Source organism: Capricornis sumatraensis, chromosome 3, assembly GCF_032405125.1.
Source record: "Capricornis sumatraensis isolate serow.1 chromosome 3, serow.2, whole genome shotgun sequence".
Lineage (NCBI taxonomy): Eukaryota > Metazoa > Chordata > Mammalia > Artiodactyla > Bovidae > Capricornis > Capricornis sumatraensis.
This window is the reverse complement of record NC_091071.1, coordinates 88,466,581-88,489,380: the sequence shown is the minus strand read 5'-3', so window position 1 is coordinate 88,489,380 and position 22,800 is coordinate 88,466,581. Positions and strand designations below refer to the sequence as shown.

Below are 22,800 nucleotides of genomic sequence, written 5' to 3'. Positions count from 1 at the left end.
GGGCACTAGGAGGGTCAGTTCAGTTCAGTTCAGTCGCTCAGTCGTGTCCAATTCCTTGCGACCCCATTAATCGCAGCACGCCAGGCCTCCCTGTCCATCACCACCTCCCGGAGTTCACTCAGATTCACGTCCATCAAGTCAGTGATCCCATCCAGCCATCTCATCCTCTGTCGTCCCCTTCTCCTCCTGCCCCCAATCGCTTGCAGCATCAAAGTCTTTTCCAATGAGTCAACTCTTCGCATGAGTGGCCAAAGTACTGGAGTTTCAGCAGTTACTCTCAAATTTACGATTAGGTAAGTCATTATACTGGAGACATAAGAGATGTGGGTTTGATCCCTAGGTCAGGAAGATCCGAGGAGGATATGGCAACCCACTCCAGTATCCTTGCCTGGAGAATCCCATGGACAGAGGAGTCTGATAAGCTATAATCTATAGGGTCACATGACTGAAGTGACTCAGCACGCACCACTCAAGTCATTATAACAGGGATGGAGTCAATAACGAAGTAAGGGCAGACTTGGGTGACACTAACAGAACTCCCTGCTCAGGAAGGAGACCTCAGAGGTAGAGAAAAGGTACTTTTCAACAATGTGATCATCCTAAATATATTACTTCCTAAGGTGCCTTTCCACTTAACATAATCATCTCTTCATGTTCATAAATACATGTCTATCTGCTGCTGCTAAGTCGCTTCAGTCGTGTCCGACTCTGTGCGACCCCACAGACGGCAGCCCACCAGGCTCCCCCGTCCCTGGGATTCTCCAGGCAAGAATACTGGAGTGGGTTGCCATTTCCTTCTCCAATGCATGAAAGTGAAAAGTGAAAATGAAGTCGCTCAGTTGTGTCCGACTCTTAGCAACCCCATGGACTGCAGCCCACCAGGCTCCTCCATCCATGGGATTTTCCAGGCAAGAGTACTGGAGTGGGGTGCCATTGCCTTCTCCAATACATGTCTATACTGTATAGTAAAGGCTATGGTCTTTCCAATAGTCATGTATGGATGTGAGAGGTGGACCATAAAGAAAGTTGAGCACTGAAGAATTGATGCTTTCTCAACTGCAGAGCTGGAAAAGACTCTTGAGAGTCCCTTGGACTGCAAGGAGATCAAACCAGTCATCCTAAAGGAAATCAACCCTGAATATTCATTGGAAGGACTGATGCTGAAACTCCAACACTCTGGCCACCAGATGTGAAGAGCCAACTCATCTGAAAAGACCCCGATGCTGGGAAAGATTGAAGGCAGGAGAAGAGGGTGACAGAGGATGAGATGGTTGGATGGCATCACCGAGTCAAAGGACATGAATCTGGGCAAACTCCAGGCGATGGTGACGGACAGAGAAGCTTGATGTGCTGCAGTCCAGGGGGTCGCAAAGAGTCAGATGCAACTTGGCAACTTAACAACCCACCAACAACAACGTTTTTAATCGCTGCATGATGCACCACTATATACAGTGTGGCCACAAAGTGCCTACATAAGCTAGCAAGAAATCATCAGTGAACCGTAATTTTAAATCCATCAAGTACTCAGCCTCTCTTCTTTATTACACTTACTGGAATCACTCATACTGATATCCCACATAGAACAAATAACAAAATAGTTAAAAGAGGTCAGAACTGACTGCACAGAAGTCTCTGCAGATGTGTCATGGCATTAACGCTTAACCCCGTCATCTCTTTCTGCCACCATTATCCCCTCCACCCACTCCTCAGAAAGAACGTAGACTCCAATATGGCAGGAAGTGTTTGCTTTGTTTTGTTCACTATTATTACTTAAAATAAATAAAACAGTATCCAGTGCACACAGCGGGTGCCAAGCAATTATTTGTCAAATGAATGAATTAATAAATGATGCTGGTTGCTCCTTCATACCCTGTAACCCTGGTACAATGACTCTAAAGGGGGAAACAACAGCAGAGCTTCTGAGTAAATGAACTCTAATAGCCTTTAAGAAGCCCCAAGGGGCCCCAGTGAAGTCTGTGCAAGCTTCTGGACCATGAAGAGCCTCATAGCTGAGCAGTACAAAGGGCTCCACAGAATCAAGCTTCAACAGCAACACCAAGTGGCAACAAAAGGCAACAGCACCAGGGAGCTTAAAAGGGAGGTTCCAGTTCTCCACTTGTTTACTGAAGAGGAATGACAATATCAATACCTCTGGGAGTCCATCTAAAAAGACAGCCAGAGTGAATGGGGAAAGGAATGCCTCCAGAAGGAGGCAAAAGACTTCTAGTACAGTGATATATATTTATCTTGAGGCTAAAGAGCAAATCACATATATTACAACTTGCCAGCTTCATGCTCAAATTTTCTCTCTGCCTATAACGGGGTTTTGTTCTTGCTGTACAGACATTTTTTTTTTTTTTAATGTCATTTGGCAGTGTTACAACTACCTGAGATTAAATATTCCCCCAATATATTTTTCTTTACAGAGAAATATATGTATTATTTATCTTTTACAGGTAAATCCTTAGTCTTTCTGGAATTTCATCTGGCACATGGGGTGAGGTGGGGATCTAAGAATCTATCCTTTCCTCTTTGATCTGAGAAGCCAGCATCATCAATCACCGAATTTTGTCAGTATACATGTGTATCAGTACCAATACACTCAACACTCACTCATGCTCCCCTCCTCCACAACTGATTTTTAGATCATCTAATAACCTACCTATTCCTGCTAGAACTCAATTTTTAATGACTGTTTTTTCACTTCGGGCTATGTGATACATAATTAAATGTGAAGCCTCTTTGATACCCCCTCAAAACCCTTCCAATTTCAAAAATATCTCAACAGAATTTTTTTTACTTGATCTTTTATAGAAAATGGAAAAATCCTAATTTAAATACTCTATCCAACATAGTTTACTTTCTACAAATATAGGACTCACAATTACCCTTTTTAAAAAGTGTAAAATCTAAAGACTTTATAATGGCCTGCCAAAAAGGATTTCATTTCTCAAGTGAAGGAAATAACAGTTAAATTATGCACTTAAAAGTATTTTAAACTCCAGGAAAAATCTTAAATATTATAATTAAGGAACCATTCTTTTATAGCATGTCACCATGCCCAGTGTTGGAGCCCTATCTCACATTATCCTATGTCAAATACATAGAGCGGGGGAGAGTTAAAAGAGCCCTCCTGGGGCCTAAATGCTAAATTTCCAGGGTTTGGTGGGTGTAAGTTATAACATTTCATCACCAGGTTATGATTGTATATAGAGAGCTTCAAATACACAGTGAAATACTTCAGAAAGATTCTAAGAATATCATAAAGAATCAGTCCATCAATACCTATAAGGAACAAAAGACTCACCCTCTACACAGCCCATTATGTTCAACACACAGCATTAAAAAGGATTCAAGTCTACCCATAAAACTTTTAAGAAAATATGTTCCATCAGTAATAAAAAAAATTATATAAAAGAAGAATGCCTCAAGGAGATCTTTAAAGCTCTTCCTACTAGGTTTTAAAATAAACACTCAAGACTGGTCTGCTTTCAACCATGGCAGAATATCTGGTACCAGACTTGCTACTCTATTGAAAACAAGTATGTTGTTCATCACTCTACATCCCACTCTCTGCAACCCGGTAGGCTGTAGTCCACCAGGCTCCTCCGTCCATGGGATTCTCCAGGCAAGAATACTGGAGTGGGTTGCCATTCCCTCTCTAGGGGATCTTCCTGACCCAGGGATGGAACCTGGTCTCTTGCATTGAAGGTAGATTTTTTACCATCTGAGCCACCATGGGACTGAAAACAAGAATAAAACAGGCCAAAATATTTGAGGCAACTGTGGTCAGGAAGTGAGCAACAAGCAGTGCACATCTGAGGTTTCTGAGAGAAGGGAAATATGAAGCAAGCCTCACCATGGCCCTCGTGTTCTACTTGGGCATACACATACTTGTCCCAACACAAGTAGTGAAAGTCGCTCAGTCGTGTCTGACTCTTTTCGACCCCATGGACTACACATGGAATTCTCTAGACCAGAATACTGGAGTGGGTAGCCTTTCCTTTCTCCAGGGGATCTTCCCAACCCAGGGATTAAACCCAGGTCTCCCGCACTGCATGTGGCTTCTTTACCAGCTGAGCCACAAGGGAAGCCCAAGAATACTGGAGTGGGTAGTCTATCCCTTCTCCAGTGGATCTTCCTGACCCAGGAATTGAACCAGAGTTTATTTCTGCTTTATTGACTATGCCAAAGCCTTGGACTGTGTGGATCACAAGCAACTGTGGAAAATTCTGAGAGAGATGGGAATACCAGACCACCTGACCTGCCTCTTGAGAAATCTGTATGCAGGTCAGGAAACAACAGTTAAAACTGCACATGGAACAACAGACTGGTTTCAAATAGGAAAAGGAGTACGTCAAGGCTGTATATTGTCACCCTGCTTATTTAACTTCTATGCAGAGTACATCATGAGAAACGCTGGGCCGGAAGAAACACAAGCTGGAATCAAGATTGCTGGGAGAAATATCAATAACCTCAGATATGCAGATAACACCACTCTTATGGCAGAAAGTGAAGAGGAACTGAAAAGCCTCTTGATGAAAGTGAAAGAGGAGACTGAAAAAGTTGGCTTAAAGCATAACAATCAGAAAATGAAGATCATGGCATCCGGTCCCATCACTTCATGGGAAATAGATGGGGAAACAGTGGAAACAGTGTCAGACTTTATTTTTTGGGGCTCCAAAATCACTGCAGATGGTGACTGCAGCCATGAAATTAAAAGATGCTTACTCCTTGGAAGAAAAGTTATGGCCAACCTAGATAGTATATTCAAAAGCAGAGAGACATTACTTTGCCGACTAAGGTCCGTCTAGTCAAGGCTATGGTTTTTCCTGTGGTCATGTATGGATGTGAGAGTTGGACTATGAAGAAGGCTGAGCACCGAAGAATTGATGCTTTTGAACTGTGGTGTTGGAGAAGACTCTTGAGAGTCCCTTGGACTGCAAGGAGATCCAACCAGTCCATTCTGAAGGAGATCAGCCCTGGGATTTCTTTGGAAAGAATGATGCTTAAAGCTGAAACTCCAGTACTTTGGCCACGTTATGCGAAGAGGTGACTCAGTGGAAAAGACTCTGATGCTGGGAGGGATTGGGGGCAGGAGGAGAAGGGGACGACCGAGGATGAGATGGCTGATGGCATCACTGACTCGATGGACATGAGTCTGGGTGAACTCCGGGAGGTGGTGATGGACAGGGAGGCCTGGCATGCTGCGATTCATGGGGTCGCAAAGAGTCGGATACGACGGAGCGACTGAATTGAACTGAACTTCCTGCATTGCAGGTAGATTCTTTACCAACTGCGCTATCAGGGAAGTCCAAAACACAAGTAGAACCAGCCCAAATGAGGCATCTAGGAGACAGAGGCCAGATTTCCGAGCATAGGGATTTAATCGTGGGTCCTTGTTGGTCAAGGGCTATGCTTTACACACCCACACTCCCACACACTCTGGGTGAGGTTCTGTGAGGTCTAGCACAGATCACCTGCTATGAGGCTGGAAGGCTGCACAACGCAAGGAGTCTTTACAAGTTTCTGCCTGTTATGGACAGAGTGTCTGTGTCCCCACAAAATTCACACCATGAAGCCCTACCCCCCAGCACTGCTGGAGCTGGAGACCAGACTCTAAAGAAGTAATTAAGGTGAAATAAGGTCATAAGGTTGAAGCCCTGACCCAAGAGGATTAGTGTCCTCAAAAGAAGAGACACCAGAGAGCTCCCTGTCTTTTCTCACATGCACAAAAATGAGGTCAGGTGAGGGCACAGTGAGAAGACAGCCATCTGCAGCCCCAGGGGCGAGCCCTCATTAGACACCAACCCTGCTGGGACCTTGATTTTGGACTTCCAGTCACCAGAAATATGAGCGACAGATTTCTGTTGCTTAGCTACGTGGTCTACGTAATTTGGCTATGGCAGCCCAAGCAGACTAGTACTCCACCCAACTAGAGCAGAGAGGACCACGTTTTAGGCTATCAGTTGAAACCCCCAAAAGGCTATCACACCTTAGGAGTGAAGGCATCCTAGAAGTTAGTAATATCAAAACAGACCTACCTCACAAAGAAAACTAGTTAACCAACACATGGTAACTAAATTCATGCATACTGGAATTATGTTAAGTGAAGACTACTTGTACATTAAAGCACAGTTTCAATATTCCTTCAAATGTGCACAAAACTACCAACACCTAGAATAATGTAGGACAATATACTCAGTGTGCTCTCTGAAGACAACATATTTGTATTAGACCAACAAGATATTACTTTGCCGACTAAGGTCCGTCTAGTCAAGGCTATGGTTTTTCCTGTGGTCATGTATGGATGTGAGAGTTGGACTGTGAAGAAAGCTGAGCGCCGAAGAATTGATGTTTTTGAACTGTGGTGTTGGAGAAGACTCTTGAGAGTCCCTTGGACTGCAAGGAGATCCAACCAGTCCATTCTGAAGGAGATCAACCCTGGGATTTCTTTGGAAGGAATGATGCTAAAGCTGAAACTCCAGTACTTTGGCCACCTCATGTGAAGAGTTGACTCATTGGACAAGACTCTGATGCTGGGAGGGATTGGGGGCAGGAGGAGAAGGGGACGACAGAGGATAAGATGGCTGGATGGCATCACTGACTCGATGGATGTGAGTCTGGGTGAACTCCGGGAGTTGGTGATGGACAGGGAGGCCTGGCGTGCTGCGATTCATGGGGTCGCAAAGAGTCGGACACGATTGTGCAACTGAACTGAATTGAACTGAGAAAGGTAAAAGGTCTACAGCAGGCTTTACCTCCCTACAAGTTCACTTTCTTCTTATGTGACACTCCCATAATACCCTCTGTTATCCGGTTTGCTGAGAACCATCAGTTCAGTTCAGTTCAGCCACTCTGTTGTGTCCAACTCTTTGCGACCCCATGGAACAAGCACGCCAGGCTTCCCTGTCCATCCAACTCCCGGAGTCTACCCAAACTCATGTCCATCGAGTAGGTGATGCCATCCAATCATCTCATCCTCTGTCATCTCCTTCTCTGCCTGCCCTCAATCTTTCCCAGAATCAGGGTCTTTTCAAATAAGTAGCTCTTCACATCAGGTGGCCAAAAGTATTGGAGTTTCAGCTTCAACATTAATCCTTCTAATGAACACTCAGGACTGACCTCCTTTAGAATGGACTGGCTGGATCTCCTTGCAGTCCAAGGGACTCTCAAAGAGTCTTCCCCAACACCACAGTTCAAAAGCATCAATTCTTCTGTGCTCAGCTTTCTTTACAGTCCAACTCTCACATCCATACATGGCTACTGGAAAAACCATAGCCTTGACTAGACGGACCTTTGTTGGCAAAGTAATGTGTCTGCTTTTTAATATGCTGTCTAGGTTGGTCATAACTTTCCTTTCAAGGAGCAAGTGTCTTTTAATTTCATGGCTGCAGTCACCATCTGCAGTGATTTTGGAGCCCAAAAAAATAAAGTCAGCCACTGTTTCGCCATCTATTTGCCATGAAGTGATGGGACCAGATGCCATGATCTTAGTTTTCTGAATGTTGAGCTTTAAGCCAACTTTTTCACTCTCCTCTTTCACTTTCATCAAGAGGCTCTTTAGTTCTTCTTTGCTCTCTGCCATGAGGGTGGAGTCATCTGCATATCTGAAGTTATTGATATTTCTCCCAGCAATCTTGATTCCAGCTTATGTTTCATCCAGCCCAGGGTTTCCCATGATGTACTCTGCATATAAATTAAATAGCAGGGTGAAAATATACAGCCTTGACATACTCCTTTTCCTTTTGGAACCAGTCTGTTGTTCCATGTCCAGTTCTAACTGTTGCTTCCTGACCTGTATACAGGTTTCTCAAGAGGCAGGTCAGGTGGTCTGGTATTCCCATCTCTTTCTGAATTTTCCACAGTTGCTTGTGATCCACACAGTCAAAGGCTTTGGCATAGTCAATAAAGCAGAAATAGATAGCACATGTTGGCAATTTGATCTCTGGTTCCTCTGCCTTTTCTAAAACCAGCTTGAACATCTGGAAGTTCACAGTTCATGTATTGCTGAAGCCTGGCTTGGAGAATTCTGAGCATTACCTTCCTAGCATGTGAGATGAGTGCAATTGTGCAGTAGTTTGAGCATTCTTTCGCATTGCCTTTCTTTGAGATTGGAATGAAAACTGACCTTTTCCAGTCGTGTGGCAACTGCTGAGTTTTCCAAATTTGCTGACATATTGAGTGCAGCACTTTCACAGCATCATCTTTTAGGATCTGAAATAGCTTAACTGGAATTCCATCACTTCCACCAGCTTTATTCGTAGTGATGCTTCCTAAGGCCCACTTGACTTCACATTCCAGCATGTCTGGCTCTAGGTGAGTGATCACACCGTCGTGATTATGGGTCATGAACATCTTTTTTGGACAGTTCTTCTGTGTATTCTTGCCACCTCTTCTTAATATCTTCTCTTCTGTTAGGTCCATACCATCTATCCTTTATTGAGCCCATCTTTGCATGAAATGTTCCCTTGGTATTTCTAACTATCTTGAAGAGAGCTCTAGTCTTTCCCATTCTATTGTTTTCCTCTATTTCTTTGCACTGATCACTGAGAAAGGCTTTCTTATCTCTACTTGCTAGTTTTTGAACTCTGTATTCAACGGATGTATCGTTCCTTCTCTCCTTTGCTTTTTGCTTCTCTTCTTTTCACAGTTATATTTAAGGTCTCCTCAGAGAGCCATTTTGCTTTTTTGCATTTCTTTTCCCTGGGGATGGTCTTGATCTCTGTCTCCTGTACAATGTCACGAACCTCTATCCACAGATCATCAGGCACTCTATCAGATCTAGTCCCTTAAATCTATTTCTCACTTCCACCGTATAGTCATAAGGAATTTGATTTAGGTCACACCTGAATGGTCTAGTGGTTTTCCCCACTTTCTTCAATTTAAGTCTGAATTTGGCAATAGGGAGTTCATGATCTGAGCCACAGTCCACTCCCAGTCTTATTTTTGCTGACTGTATAGAGCTTCTCCATCTTTGGCTGCAAAGAATATAATTAATCTGATTTCAGTGTTGGCCACCTGGTGACGTCCATGTGTAGAGTCTTCTCTTGTGTTGTCAGAAGAAGGTATTTGCTATGACTAGTGCGTTCTCTTGGCAGTGGTTCTCTTGGCTATGACCAGTGCATTCTCTTGTTTTATCAGCCTTTGCCCTGCATCATTCTGTACTCCAAGGCCAAATCTGCCTGTTACTCCAGGTGTTTCCTGACGTCCTACTTTTGCATTCCAGTCTTCTATAATGAAAAGGACATCTTTTTAGGTTGTTAGTTCTGAAAGGTCTTGTAGGTCTTCATAGAACTGTTTGACTTCAGCTTCATCAGCATTACCAGTCAGGGCATAGACTTGGATTACCGTGATATTGAATGGTTTCCCTTGGAAAACAAACAGAGATCATTCTGTCATTTTTGAGACTGCATCCAAGTATGCATTTTGGACTCTTTTGTTGACTATGATGGCTACTCCATTTCTTCTGAGGGATTCTTGCCCACAGTAGTAGATATAATGATCATCTGAGTTAAATTCACCCACTGCAGTCCATTTTAGCTCACTGATTCCTAGAATTAGTTGATGTTCACTCTTGCTATCTCCTGTTTGACCACTTCTAATTTGCCTTGATTCATGGACCTGACATTCCAGGTTCCTATGCAATATTGTTCTTTACAGCATCGGACCTTGCTTCTATCACCAGTCACATCCACAACTGGGTGTTGTTTTTGCTTTGGCTCCGTCCCTTCATTCTTTCTGGAGTTATTTCTCCATTAATCTCCAGTAGCATACTGGGCACCTACCCACCTGGGAAGTTCATCTACACTGTCCTATCTTTTTGCCTTTTCATGCCATTCATGGGGTTCTCAAGGCAATAACACTGAAGTGGTTTGCCATTTCCTTCTCCAGTGGACCATATTTTCTCATACCCCACTCCCAACTCCACAGAACAGTTATGCTCATTTCTATAAACACTCTGACATTAGGAAACAGGGCAGAAGTATAAATGTACTAAGTATAATTTCCATTTCAACAGACTTACCTGAAGGCTTCATGTGGAAAACACTTACTAACAGATGGGGAAAAGGAAAAATGAATCTCCAAAAGTAGCCACTAACTTGCCAAAACACCACCGATGGAGAATCCAAAGCAGTTAGGTTGGGCCGATGATTACTTGTTCTCTGAAGACTGAGGAAATCACCGGGCACACGTGGAGCACCCACATCACCCATTAAACACTGAAGACTCAGCTTCTCTATTCCCAGCTCTGAAATTTATACACTAACTTAAGGCTTCCCCTCAGCTCTGACTGAAATCTGAAACCATGTTCTCATCTGTAAAATGGAAATTAGAATGGCTGCCATGTTTAAAAGAGGAGTTGTGAAAATTAAGTGAAAAGAAAAATGGATGAAAAACTTAAATAGGTATTTCAAAAAAGAATATTAATTTAGTGACTATATTAAAGATCAAGCACATACATACATATTAAAGCCACAATGAGATACCATTAGAATGGCTAAAATTCTCAAAACTACACCACTATGTACTGACAAATTTTTGACATGAAAATGAAATAATATGAACTAAAACTAAGTAGGTGGCAGCTTCAAAATGTCAGTAGTTTTCAGGGGGCAAAGTCTTGTTACACTGACCTTCCTAGGTTCAATTCCTATACTAAATACAAACAGTCACTAACAAGTATGCTGCTGCTGCTGCTGCTAAGTCGCTTCAGTTGTGTCCGACTCTGTGCGACCCCAGAGACAACAGCCCACCAGGCTCCCCTGTCCCTGGGATTCTCCAGGCAAGAATACTGGAGTGGGTTGCCATTTCCTTCTCCAACTAACAAGCACAGTTATAGACAAATAAGGCAATAATGTTAAAAAAAAAATTCTTTCCTCTCAACCCTCTATGTTAAGTTGTAATATGCTGTATATTTACCTGTAAAGAAATCCTCCTCTTGCCCTCTGAACTTTAAAATTGACTCTTGAATAACATGGATTTGAACGGCACAGATCCATGTAATATGCAAATTTTTTTCTAATAACTATAAAAAATTTTTAGAGGTTTATGACAATGTGAAAAAATCTGCAGACAAATTGGGCAGCCTAGAAATATTTTAAAGATTAAGCAAAAGGTGTGTCATGAATGTGTAAGATATATGTAGATATACATATAACATCAAAAACATATTAATAGACTGTGTTATCGGTAAGGCTTCCTGTCAACAGCAGGTTATTAGTAGTTAAGTTTTGGGGGGAGTCAAAAGTTAATACATGGAGCTTTAACTGTGCAGGGGGATCGACAACCCTAACCCCCTGAGTCGTTCAAGGGTCAACTATAAATCTAAGTAAGCTTAGAACTAAATATTAGTATCAGGAAACAAAAAAGTGTATTATTAGCTATCAATATCATCAGTTCATATAAATGAAGAATAAACTACAGTTTAGGTCAGTTGCTCAGTCGTGTCCGACTCTTTGCAACCCCATGAACCGCAGCATGCCAGGCCTCCCTGTCCATCACCAACTCCCAGAGTCCACCCAAATCCATGTCCATTGTGTCAGTGATGCCATCCAACCATTTCATCCTCTGTCGTCCCCTTCTCCCCCTGCCCTCAATCTTTCCCAGCATCAGGGTCTTTTCAAATGAGTCAGCTCTTCGTACCAGGTGGCCAAAGTACTGGAGTTTCAGATTCAACATCAGTCCCTCCAATGAACACTCAGGACTATTCTCCTTTAGGATGGACTGGCTGGATCTCCTTGCAGTCCAAGGGACTCTCAAGAATCTTCTCCAACACCACAGTTCAAAAGCATTAATTCTTCTGCGCTCAGCTTTCTTTACAGTCCAACTCTCACATCCATACATGGCTACTGGAAAAACCATAGCCTTGACTAGACGACCTTTGTTGGCAAAGTAATGTGTCTGCTTTTTAATATGCTGTCTAGGTTGGTCATAACTTTCCTTCCAAGGAGCAAGTGTCATTTAATTTCCTGGCTGCATTCACCATCTGCAGTGATTGTGGAGCCCCCAAAATAAAGTCAGCCACTGCTTCCACTGTTTCCCCATCTATTTGCCATGAAGTGATGGGACCAGATGCCATGATCTTACTTTTCTGAATGCTGAGCTTTAAGCCAAGTTTTTTTTTCACTCTCTTCTTTCACTTTCATCAAGAGGCTCTTTAGTTCTTCTTTGCTCTCTGCCATGAGGGTGGTGTCATCTGCATATCTGAAGTTATTGATATTTCTCCCAGCAATCTTGATTCCAGCTTATGTTTCATCCAGCCCAGCATTTCCCATGATGTACTCTGCATGTAAATTAAATAGCAGGGTGACGATATACAGCCTTGATGTACTCCTTTCCCTATTTGGAACCAGTCTGTTGTTCCATGTCCAGTTCTAACTGTTGCTTCCTGACCTGTATACAGGTTTCTCAAGAGGCAGGTCAGGTGGTCTGGTATTCCCATCTCTTTCAGAATTTTCCACAGTTGCTTGTGATCCACACAGTCAAAGGCTTTGGCATAGTCAATAAAGCAGAAATAGATGTTTTTCTGCTACTCTCTTGCTTTTTCAATGATCCAGCACATGTTGGCAATTTGATCTCTGGTTCCTCTGCCTTTTCTAAAACCAGCTTGAACATCTGGAAGTTCACAGTTCACGTATTGCTGAAGCCTGGTTTGGAGCATTTTGAGCATTACCTTCCTAGAGTGTGAGATGAGTGGAATTGTGAGGTAGTTTGAGCATTCTTTGGCATTGCCTTTCTTTGGGACTGGAATGAAAACTGACCTTTTCCAGTCCTGTGGGCACTTAAACTATAAATAAATAAACTATAAACTACAATGTTTTCTCAAATCTTAAAAGAACATAAATTTCCTTTTATGATTGTACTAATCTAATAATAAACTCATATGGAAGAAAAAAAGGCCCCAAACAGATATGACTAGCAAAATGAAGAAAAACAAGACACAGGTCTGACCCTACCACACCTATGAAAACCACTGACATAGGAATAAAATGTGGTATTGGTACAGGATAAAGAGAACAGTGAACAACAAGCACAGACACAGGTCTCATACAGGGGAAGGGATTTACTATGAAGGAGAAAGTGCACCAAACTAATAGGGGAAGGATAGACAGTTGAACAATGGTGATTAAACAATTGATTACTGTCTATTGTAAACTGACTATCCCATCAGATCCCTCCTTAGAGCTTAAAGACCAAGTCCATATGGATTAAAGACCTAACTACAAAAATCAAAACTCCAATAAAATTTTCAGAAGAAAACATGACAACATTCTTACAGACTCAGAGCAAAGAGAAGCTTTTCTAGAACAAAAAAAATAAAAGCAAAGGAGAAAGACAGTATTGCTAAACAAAAACTTCTTTTTTTTTTTAACAGTAAAAGGTATCAGAAACAAAAAGAAGCAACAGACTGGGATATATATTTGCAATTCATGTAAACAATGAAAGATTAGTAGAAGATGCATGTGGAATGCTAAAATTCAGTAAGAAAATAACCCAACATAATAAATATATGAAAGTAATGAGCAGACGGTGTATGTGAGCTAAGTCACTTCAGTCATGTCCAATTCTTTGAGACCCTATGGACAGTAGCTTGCCAGGCTTCTCTGTCCATGGAATTCTCCAGACAAGAATACTGGAGTAGGTTGCCATGCCCTCCTCCAGGGATCTTCCTGACCCAGGGATCGAACCCTATCTTATGTGGCTCCTGCACTGCAGGTGGATTCTTTACTGCTGAGTCACCGGGGAAGCCCAATTTTTACAAACAAAAAACTGACTCACCAAAAAACATGAAAAGATGTTCAACTGCAATGAAACTGAAATGCAAACAATGCCCTATTTCATACCCATCAAATTGGCATAAATTTTAAATTATGACAATACCCAGTGTTATTGAGAATATGGAACAGGGGCTTGTCTTCCACTGCTGGTGGGAGTAAAATGTTCCACAAAATACATGAAAGAACAATTCAGTATTATTTAAGATTTTGCAACTCTGCACTATATTCATTTTTAATAAAGGATTCCTCTTCAAGATACAATCCCTGTAGAATCTCTCACTCTTATGAACAAGAAAACATGGATAAGAATTCTCACTGCAGTGTTGTCTGTAACAGCAAAAAAACTGTAAAAAACTTCATGTTCATTAATAAGATAATGAGTTAAAAAACGTGGAATATCACATAGTTTTTTAAATTAATGAACTAGCGCTACAAACATCAGTATGAATAACTCTCCCAAAAAGTGCTAAATGACAAGTTGCAAATGACTACAAAGAGTATTATTTTTATGAAGTTTAAAAACATGTAAAAATACATATATTTACATGTCTAATATACATTATAAGATAGTTTTTTTTAATCTTTTAGAGAGTGCTTACTGTAAGGAGAGGAAAAAGAATAGTGTCAAGTAGTTACTAAATATAGGTAATAATTCCCATTGTATCTTGAATGTTTTCCTAAGAAAACAAGAATAAAGTGTGACAAATGTTAGGATTTGACAGAGGTGGATAGGGAGAGAAGTGTACATTATATTCTGTGCTTTATGCTAAAAATATTTCATTGTTTAAAAAATTACAAAATATATCAATTATAATTTATAACTATTTTAATTAGGACTAGGTATTAGGATTTTTGGTACCACGTGAGCAAAAGAAAGTATGGGGGAAAAAACCTGATGGTTAAGGCTACCATTCTCACCTATAATCAAAAATTTTTTTCATTTTAACTTTTTACAAAGATTATAACCACTCCATGTGTTCAAGAATTGCCTTAACTACATAAATGTAATAAATTTAAACATATAAAGTTAATTTGTATTATCAGAGAGCTACCAATATCTATTTTTACATTAGGGTTTCTTGTAAGATTTCATTGAGAAAAAAATTCCATACAGAAAATCCTAAGCCACCTCACTGTTAAGTTATTTGAACACAACACAAGCCAAAGACAGCAATACATACATTCAAATTTTACTTGAAAAAGTCTCCTTACAGATACAGTTCATACTTCAATCCACTGTGTCTGAAGAGTTTTTATAGAGGCAGAGTTTAAGCTTAGCTTTGCAGAAAACAATTAAGTATATCTCTTAAGGAAGGAGATACCAAGAGTTGTTGAAAAAGAGCAAAAATCTATCAGTGAACAGTAAAAGGCATAGAGGCGGAGACTGGCAAGAAAGACTGCCTGACTTGGGTAAGGAGAAAAAAGACATGCAAATAAGAACTGGAGTTAGGGAGCAGAACAGTCATGACTCCAGAACCAATGTCATGAGACTGGAAAAAATTGACAGAGAATATAAGGAAATGACATCAGTCCTTTTAACACTATCACTAAATTTGGCTATTGTTGACTCTGTCCCTCATGTTTGACTTTCTCCTTGGAATCCCCTAAAAAGGTTGCCCTAACCAGGCTCTACCTCAGGAAACCCACACTCCCCCTTCAAGAGAAGACTCAGGGCTGGGGGAGAGCGGAGGGATACATGTGGATATTTTCTCTTTTTTTCTCAGCACAGCTTCAGAGAAATTTTATTCAACAAAATGAACAATAAATCCAGATTAGAAGAATTCCAGTAAGTATTTAAAGAGCTCTAATGCTAGGTATGGTATACCTAGCATATCCTTCAGGATTTATAGGTTTTGACTTCAGGATAAAAACTGGAACTTGCCTTTTACCTCCTAGACTTTGACCTGCTTCCATTTGACAAGTCCATTTGCCTTCTAGGACATCTTGACTTGCTACAGCCTTTTGCCTCGAGCAAAGGATTTCTTCTCCACATGAATGCTATCAGAAAGACTGTGCACCCTCTGATGAGACTGCACCAACCAAAGGAAGGTAGTTTCAACTTTCAGTTAATTATAAAATGACCATATCATACACATGGTAAGAGGTGGTTACTCCCTGCAGGTTTAAGTACTGTCAGGAAAGCAGGGAGAGAGAGAGGCTAGTGTCAACACCGGTACAGATAAAATGTATGCCTGAGGTCCTTGCCTTCTTTTCAGGGAAAATGACTGCTGTAAATAGAGGGAAAATATAAAGCATATATTTCTATATGCCTATATTTCTAATATTGTATTTTTCACATTGTATTACAATTTTTAAAAAAAAAAATTTATTTCTTTTTCGCTGCTCTGGGTCTTTCGTTGCTGTTTGTGGGCTTTCTCTAGTGGTGGAGAGTGGGGGCTACGCTTCCTTGTGGTGCATGGGCTTCTCATTTGTGGTGGCTTCTCTTGTTGCAGGAGTTGCAGCTCGCAGGCTCTAGAGCACAAACTCAGTAGTTGTAGCACACAGGATTAGCTTCTCCATCACATGTGGAACCTTCCTGGACCAGAGATCAAACCTGTATCTCCTGCATTTGCAGGCAGATTCTTATCCACCAGGGAAGTCCCTACAATTATCTTTTTATATGTGTACGAATCCACCATTAGAAAGAGAGTTGCTTGAGGGAACATAGTCTGTTTATTAAATTTGTGTCCCCAGAACTTAACACAATTTCTGGTGCACAGTAATCACTCAATGCCTATTTGTTAAATGAAAGGTAAACAAAGCAATGACAAAAAAGAAACAATGGTAATAAAAATCTGACTGAATCAAAGACAGCAGGTGAAAAGGACAATGACATTGCAAAGGAACATTCCTGTGGACATCTCAAGTTAAATAATGACTTGCGTGTCATATTACTTTACTTTCAAATTAAAGAAGGCTTTAAGCTTTCAAAGAGCAATATGTAATTTTCCTTCTATGATAGAGATATAAAGTCAATGTGAAATCCTAAATCATACCATTTTCTCTATTAATTCCAACTACTTGCCTAAAAGAAGTTTACAATCAAGCTTTCTATTTTATTTTTAAACTGTCTTTTGGATACTGACTTCCAGTCAGTCATACTTAAGTTAACAAATAAGTACCTGAAGCTTTGGCTGATGGCACTGCCCATTAAATAATCTATACATGGTTTTGTTCTGTTTTGTTTTTTGTCTGAAGGGCAGTGCTTCTTTTACTACAGCAGTACTAAACTATGATCTACTAAACCATGTTGGAACCTCAGGAGCCACTGAGGGGAAGGTTTAGAAAAGCAACTAGGCTTACTTTCACTAGAGAAGTTTTCAATCAGAAAACAATAGGCTTCCATGAAAAATCTCCCTTGAAGAGTTCCACAGTTTTGAAGTTTGAAAATCACTTGTCTTATTCTAGTTTGTTTTTTTCTTTTTTAAAACTGTGACAAAACAAAAGTCTTCACAACAACAATAAAAAGTGTAGGTCTCACTGCAAGGAAGAAGACATCATTAGGTGCTCCAAAGGCAGAGGTTGTGAGCCTCAACGTGATGCTTCCGAGATTTATAACAGTCACCAATGTTAAACTACCAAGAGAAAAGCTGAATGAAATTATGGAATTACATACTTGAAAACCAAAAGGGTCAAAATATATATTTTCTAGCTCTCTGGAAATAGAAAATACTTATTAGACTTTTGAATAAGCACTTTTGGAATCACAAACCAAAATAGGGCACTTTCTAGACTTTTCCCATAATCAGAAAATTGTAACTATGAAACAGGTGCAATATTCTGTGATGTGCAATATTCAGTATGACTGGCAATTTTCAGCCATGCATTTCATTACACTAAATCCTAAAACTATATCTACAGTTAACTGCTGCTACAAAAATATCAATATTTACTTTAGTCAGCTTCAGTTACTGCTTTTCTAATGCCACAAGTAAGTTCTCATACCCAGTCCATCTTTTTCTCACTCTATAATCACTGAAAACCTCTCTACAAGTAAAATATCAGGTGTTCTGGATTGTTCTGAAATCTTGGCGGTTTCTTTTTCATAACCTAATTATCTCGCTCCATAATCACTGACGACCCCTCAACAAGTAAAATATCAGGTGTTCTGGACTATTCTGAAATCTTGGGGTTTTCCTTTGCATAAAAGACAGAACACCTTATAGCACTTGCGCCATCCATGGGTAGAGTAACACTTCCAACTACCGTAAATAGTTGCTATCACGGCTTGGACGCATCTGGATGTAAGCGAGGTAAAACACCTCCCTTCTACTGAACAGGAACAAGTTTAAGTCTCTAAGTGTTGAGTGCCTTACACATCAGCGTCTGCTGCACCATTTCCTAAGCACGGGGCAGGGGACTGCAGGGCCAGGGGACACCAGACTCAACCAGCTCTAGTGGGAGCTGAAAGTTTGTGTCATCAACTCCGCAATTGCTCAATTAGTGAAGTCTCCAGAGAGCCCCAGGCTCCTCCCTATTCCTGAGTTTGACGAGGGGAATGGTCCTTGTTCGAGGTCCCCAACCTCAGGTGGGCTGGAGACACGCCCCAGGCCGCTGAGGACGCACCGAGATTGCCCACCCTCTCAAAAAAAATCCTGGATGCCTATGAGCGGCGGCACCGCCCCCTTTCCTAGGCTTTCCAGTTCCCAGAGTCGCCACCGCCCACTTTCTAACACAACAAACAGCGGCCCAGGGCCGAGCCCAGCACTTACCCACATCTTGCTCGAAGGGGTTGGCGGTGAACAGAGGCATCTCGCCGGCGCCCGAGCCTTCGTCGCTGCGGTCACGCAGAGGCTCGGCAGCTGCTCGGGGCTGGAGGACCCGCGGCGGCGGCTTCCTAGACGTCTAGCTCGGCCCCGACCACGTCCCAGCACTTCCGCCACCGCATCTGCCCGGATCCCGCCTGATGGGCCAGCTCCCGGTCCGCGCTCCGCCCTCAACTCTCCTCCCGGGGAGAGGTCCCGCCAGCCGCGGGCATCTTCTCAGCGCTCCTGTGTCCGCCGCCCGCGCGGAGGAGGCGGCAGCCCTAGTCCGAAGTTCCAATAAGGGTTAGGCAGCCGCCGCGGCCACCTGTCCATGGCTAGGACCCGGGCAAGCCACGGAGCAGGGGGCCTTCGGGGCCGGAAGTCGTCGCGCCTGGGACTGGGCGAAGCCAGAGGCCCGGAAGTTGCACTGCCGGAGGCAGCTTTTCTAAGGGTACGGTCGTCCGGGGTTCTCAGCCTAGGGCTGCGGGTTCAGACGACCAAGCTCTCTCCAAATTGGTTCCTTTCTAAGCTGTGGTGCCACACGGCCTTGGGGCCGCGGCTGCGTTCGCGTCACAGTCCCGTTGCCTTGGAAACGGAAGGAGCCTTGGTAGCGCAGAGAGTCGGCGAAGGGTTTGGTTCCGCCCATAGCGCTTGCGGGGTGGCACTCTCCTCCGGCGCCTAAACTCCGCGGGAATAACCACCCTAGAAGCAGCGGCCGAAGTAACAATGGCTCTGTGCCGACTCCTGTCTTTTCGCTTTCCATCGTGGTCTCGCCATGAGAATACTGCTGGACTCAATTTAGTTCAATCGCTCAGTCGTGTCCGACTCTGCGACCCCATGAACTGTAGCACGCCAGGCTTCCCTGTCCATCACCAACTCCCGAAGTTTACTCAAACTCCTGTCCATGGAGTCGGTGATGCCATCCAATCATCTCTTGCTCTGTCGTCCATTTCTCCTCCTGCCTTCAATCTTTCCCAGCATCAAGGTCTTTTCCAATGAGTCAGTTCTTCGCATCAGGTGGTCAAAGTATTGGATTTTCAGCTTCAGCATCAGTCCTTCCAGTAAATATTTAGGACTGATTTCCTTTAGGATGGACTGGTTGGAACTTCTTGCAGTTCAAGGGACTCTCAAGCGTCTTCTCCAACACCACCGTTCAAAATAATATATATCATAATATATTAGGGCCAGTAAATTCTTAATATACAAAAAAATTCCTAGTATGTCTTGGGACTTTACCGGTGGCTCGGTGGTTAAGAACCCGCCTGGAATACGGGAGAAACGTGGATTCCATCCCTGGGTTGGGAAAATCCTCTGGAGGAGGAAATGGCAATTCACTTCAGTATCCTGGGAGATACCATGAAGAGAGGATCCTAACAAGCTATAGTCCATGGTGTCTCAGAGTTGGAAAAGACTGAGAAACTAAATAATAAACAACAATATATAATTTACTTACTATGTTATCCCTCTCTTTAGAATATAAACTCCATGATTATTTTTGTTCCTTGCTGTATCCCCAGCATTTAAAACAGTGTCCAGCACCTAATAAATACTTTTCAAATAAAGCTCAATAAATACCTTTCAAATGCAACTGAACAGTACTTGGCAACTGCCAGTAAACTTAAGCCATTAGTTGAAGTGTGGACCTTACTAGAGCTTCCAATTTATTAATGATTATTTTTTTTTAATCTTAAAATGATTTCAACATTTTAACAATGGGCCAAACAAAACCATTTTACAACCTCTGGTATAAAGATTTGAAACAAAGACAAGAGAACCTTTATACATGGCATAGTTCAGAAAAGTGGTTGCATTTTGTTTCATAAAGATAGGTTAACAAATAAGGAGGAAACATTTTCAGGTGAAGAGAAGCTGATTTTCAAAAACATTGAACCTAGGATGTTCAAAATATATCTGGAGATTTTCTAGGTGGATTTGTCTGGGATTAAGACAGTGTTGGAATGGAAAATGAGGCTAGATAGACATAAGAGGAAACATAGGAAAGAGCCTTAAGGAGCAAGTTAAGAATTTTTAATTTTATCACTGAAGGCACTAGATCATCGATCGTTTGAAGATTTTGAGCAGCAGAGGAGTACACAAAAATTTCCCAGATACTAACCTGACTGCATTGTGCATGATACACGTTAAGAAGCAGGCCAGACAGCTAGTTTAGGAAGCACTTGAAGAAGAGATTTTGTAGAGGAGACTGTATTGAGATAAGAGCAAAGGGCTGAGAATTCACCTTTGGAAAGTATTCACATTTTAAAGAGATTCCTTAACTCTTCCACATCTTTAATAGCCAACATGCTTAAGAATCTCTAGGTATTTAATTTACTGTGCCAAGTAACTCCAGTCTCTTGGTGAATCCAATTAAAAAAATATCTAATAGTCACTAAGATCCAGACCCTGTATTAGAAACAGGGAGATACAAAGATAGCTCATTGTTACTTCACCTAATGAAGTTAATGAAGAACTAAAAGATATGTCAATGGCAGTCCACAAGTTCAGGTGTGCAAAATTTCTGTAGTACAACCTCTTTTGAGCCCTAATCTCCCTGATAACAAAATGATCTCATCAATTTCAGTTGAATTCAGTCTAGGGTTTTTTGTTAACTGTTGCTGTTATTTTAGGTTTACACTCTACAAATCTATATTTTTAATTCACACCACTTTCTCTGAACATATAACAAAATCTATCCCCAGGTATGTTCTTCCAACTCTGCCAGTACAAATTTGGTGAATAACTCTTTTTATTCTTTAAAAGGGTCAGTGCTTCCCCAGTCAGGCCATGAAGAAGAGAGGCACTTGAAACTTGACGCTAGTTATTGGTCTGGAAACACTAAAGAGAGTTGTGGGAAATTTTTTTTTTCCCTCCCTTGCAAAAGATTAAGAAACATGACTTCTTTTTAGTACTTCAGAAAATAAGGATTGAGGTAAGCAAAGAAAGCTGTGATTTGGTTGGTTCTGGATCCAAAGGGAAATCTTGAGAAGGGAAAGTTGCATCTTGGAAGCCATCTTCCTCAGATGGAACTTCTCCATGGTCTTCAGGCTACGAGAGCCACTGTACTCTAGAAGGGTCAAGCACACCACTTCTGTGGATTCAGGATACCGAGGTAATCTATCAGCTCGGAGTTTACAGACTATCCACCCAGATATCCCCATCATCCCGGTGTCTGGGTCTCATCCTTTCCCCTGCAGGGCCCTGACGTTAGTCTCCACTCGGCTATGGGTCGTGCATTCAACCTTCCCTGAAGTTCTGCTGCTCTCACAACTGGGCCTCCCTGCTGGCTCAGATGGTAAAGAATCCACCTGCAGTGTGGAAGACCTGCGTTTGATCCCTGGGGTGGGAAGATCTGCTGATGGAGAGCATGGCAATCCATTCCAGTATTCTTGCCTGGAGCATCCCCATGGACAGAGAAACCTGGCAAGCTACAGCCCATGGTGTAGCAAAGAGCTGGACACAACTGAGCAACTAAACAGACTCTCACAATTGCATCCCAGGTGGCTCAGTGATAAAGATCCTGCCTGCCAATGCAGGAGATGCGGGTTCAATCTGTGGGTTTGCGTATTTTTGAAATAAAATTTTTATTTTCAAATAATTTTAGATTTACAAGAAAGTTACAATGATAGTACAGAGAGGTTTCATTTATTTCTCACTCCTTTCTCTTGTGGTTAACATCTTATATTTCCATAGTAAATTTGTCAAAACTATGAAACTAACATTAGTTCATTACTATTAACTGAACCCCAGATTTGTTGGGATTTTACCATTGTTTATATTAATGGCCTCTTTTTTTTCCAGAATCCAATTCTGGTGTGCCAGATGTCCCCAACATTACCACCAGGTTTAATGATTCACTGGGACTCATAGGCTTCAGCATATAGTCACCTTCATGACTGTATTTTTTTTTTTTTACAACTAGAGGATATAAAACAGAATAAGCAAAGGGTAAAGGTACATAGGGTAAAGTCTGGAGTATGGGCTTCCAAGAGTCCTCTCTCAGGGGCAGCACACAGGACTTGCCTAAATCAACCCAAAACATGTGTGAAATGTCATCTGCCAGGTAAGCTCATTGAAAATTCAATGCCCAGGGTTTTTTATTGGGGACTAGCCACACAGTCACCTTCTACCTAACACCCACCCATACTTTCAGCCTCTCAGAGGGAAAGCAGATGTTCAGCATAAACCATATTGTTTGTACAAACACTTCAGGCACCAGGAGGCATCCTTATCAGGGATATTATGGCAACTTTCCCCAAATCTAAGTTCCCAGATGC

General features: G+C 41.9%; 1 protein-coding gene across 2 annotated transcripts in view; it reads right to left on the bottom strand.

The window, feature by feature from the left end:
• The window catches only part of STAM2 (signal transducing adaptor molecule 2), a 50,593-nt gene extending 31,977 nt beyond the window's left edge, over nucleotides 1–18,616 (bottom strand). For both annotated transcript variants that reach the window (XM_068967662.1, XM_068967663.1), the window contains exon 1: nucleotides 18,494–18,616. In XM_068967662.1, coding sequence (XP_068823763.1) covers nucleotides 18,494–18,533 — 40 coding nt within the window. In that variant the 5' untranslated portion in view covers nucleotides 18,534–18,616. The remainder of the gene's footprint in view (nucleotides 1–18,493) is intronic.
• Nucleotides 18,617–22,800: the final 4,184 nt, after the last annotated feature.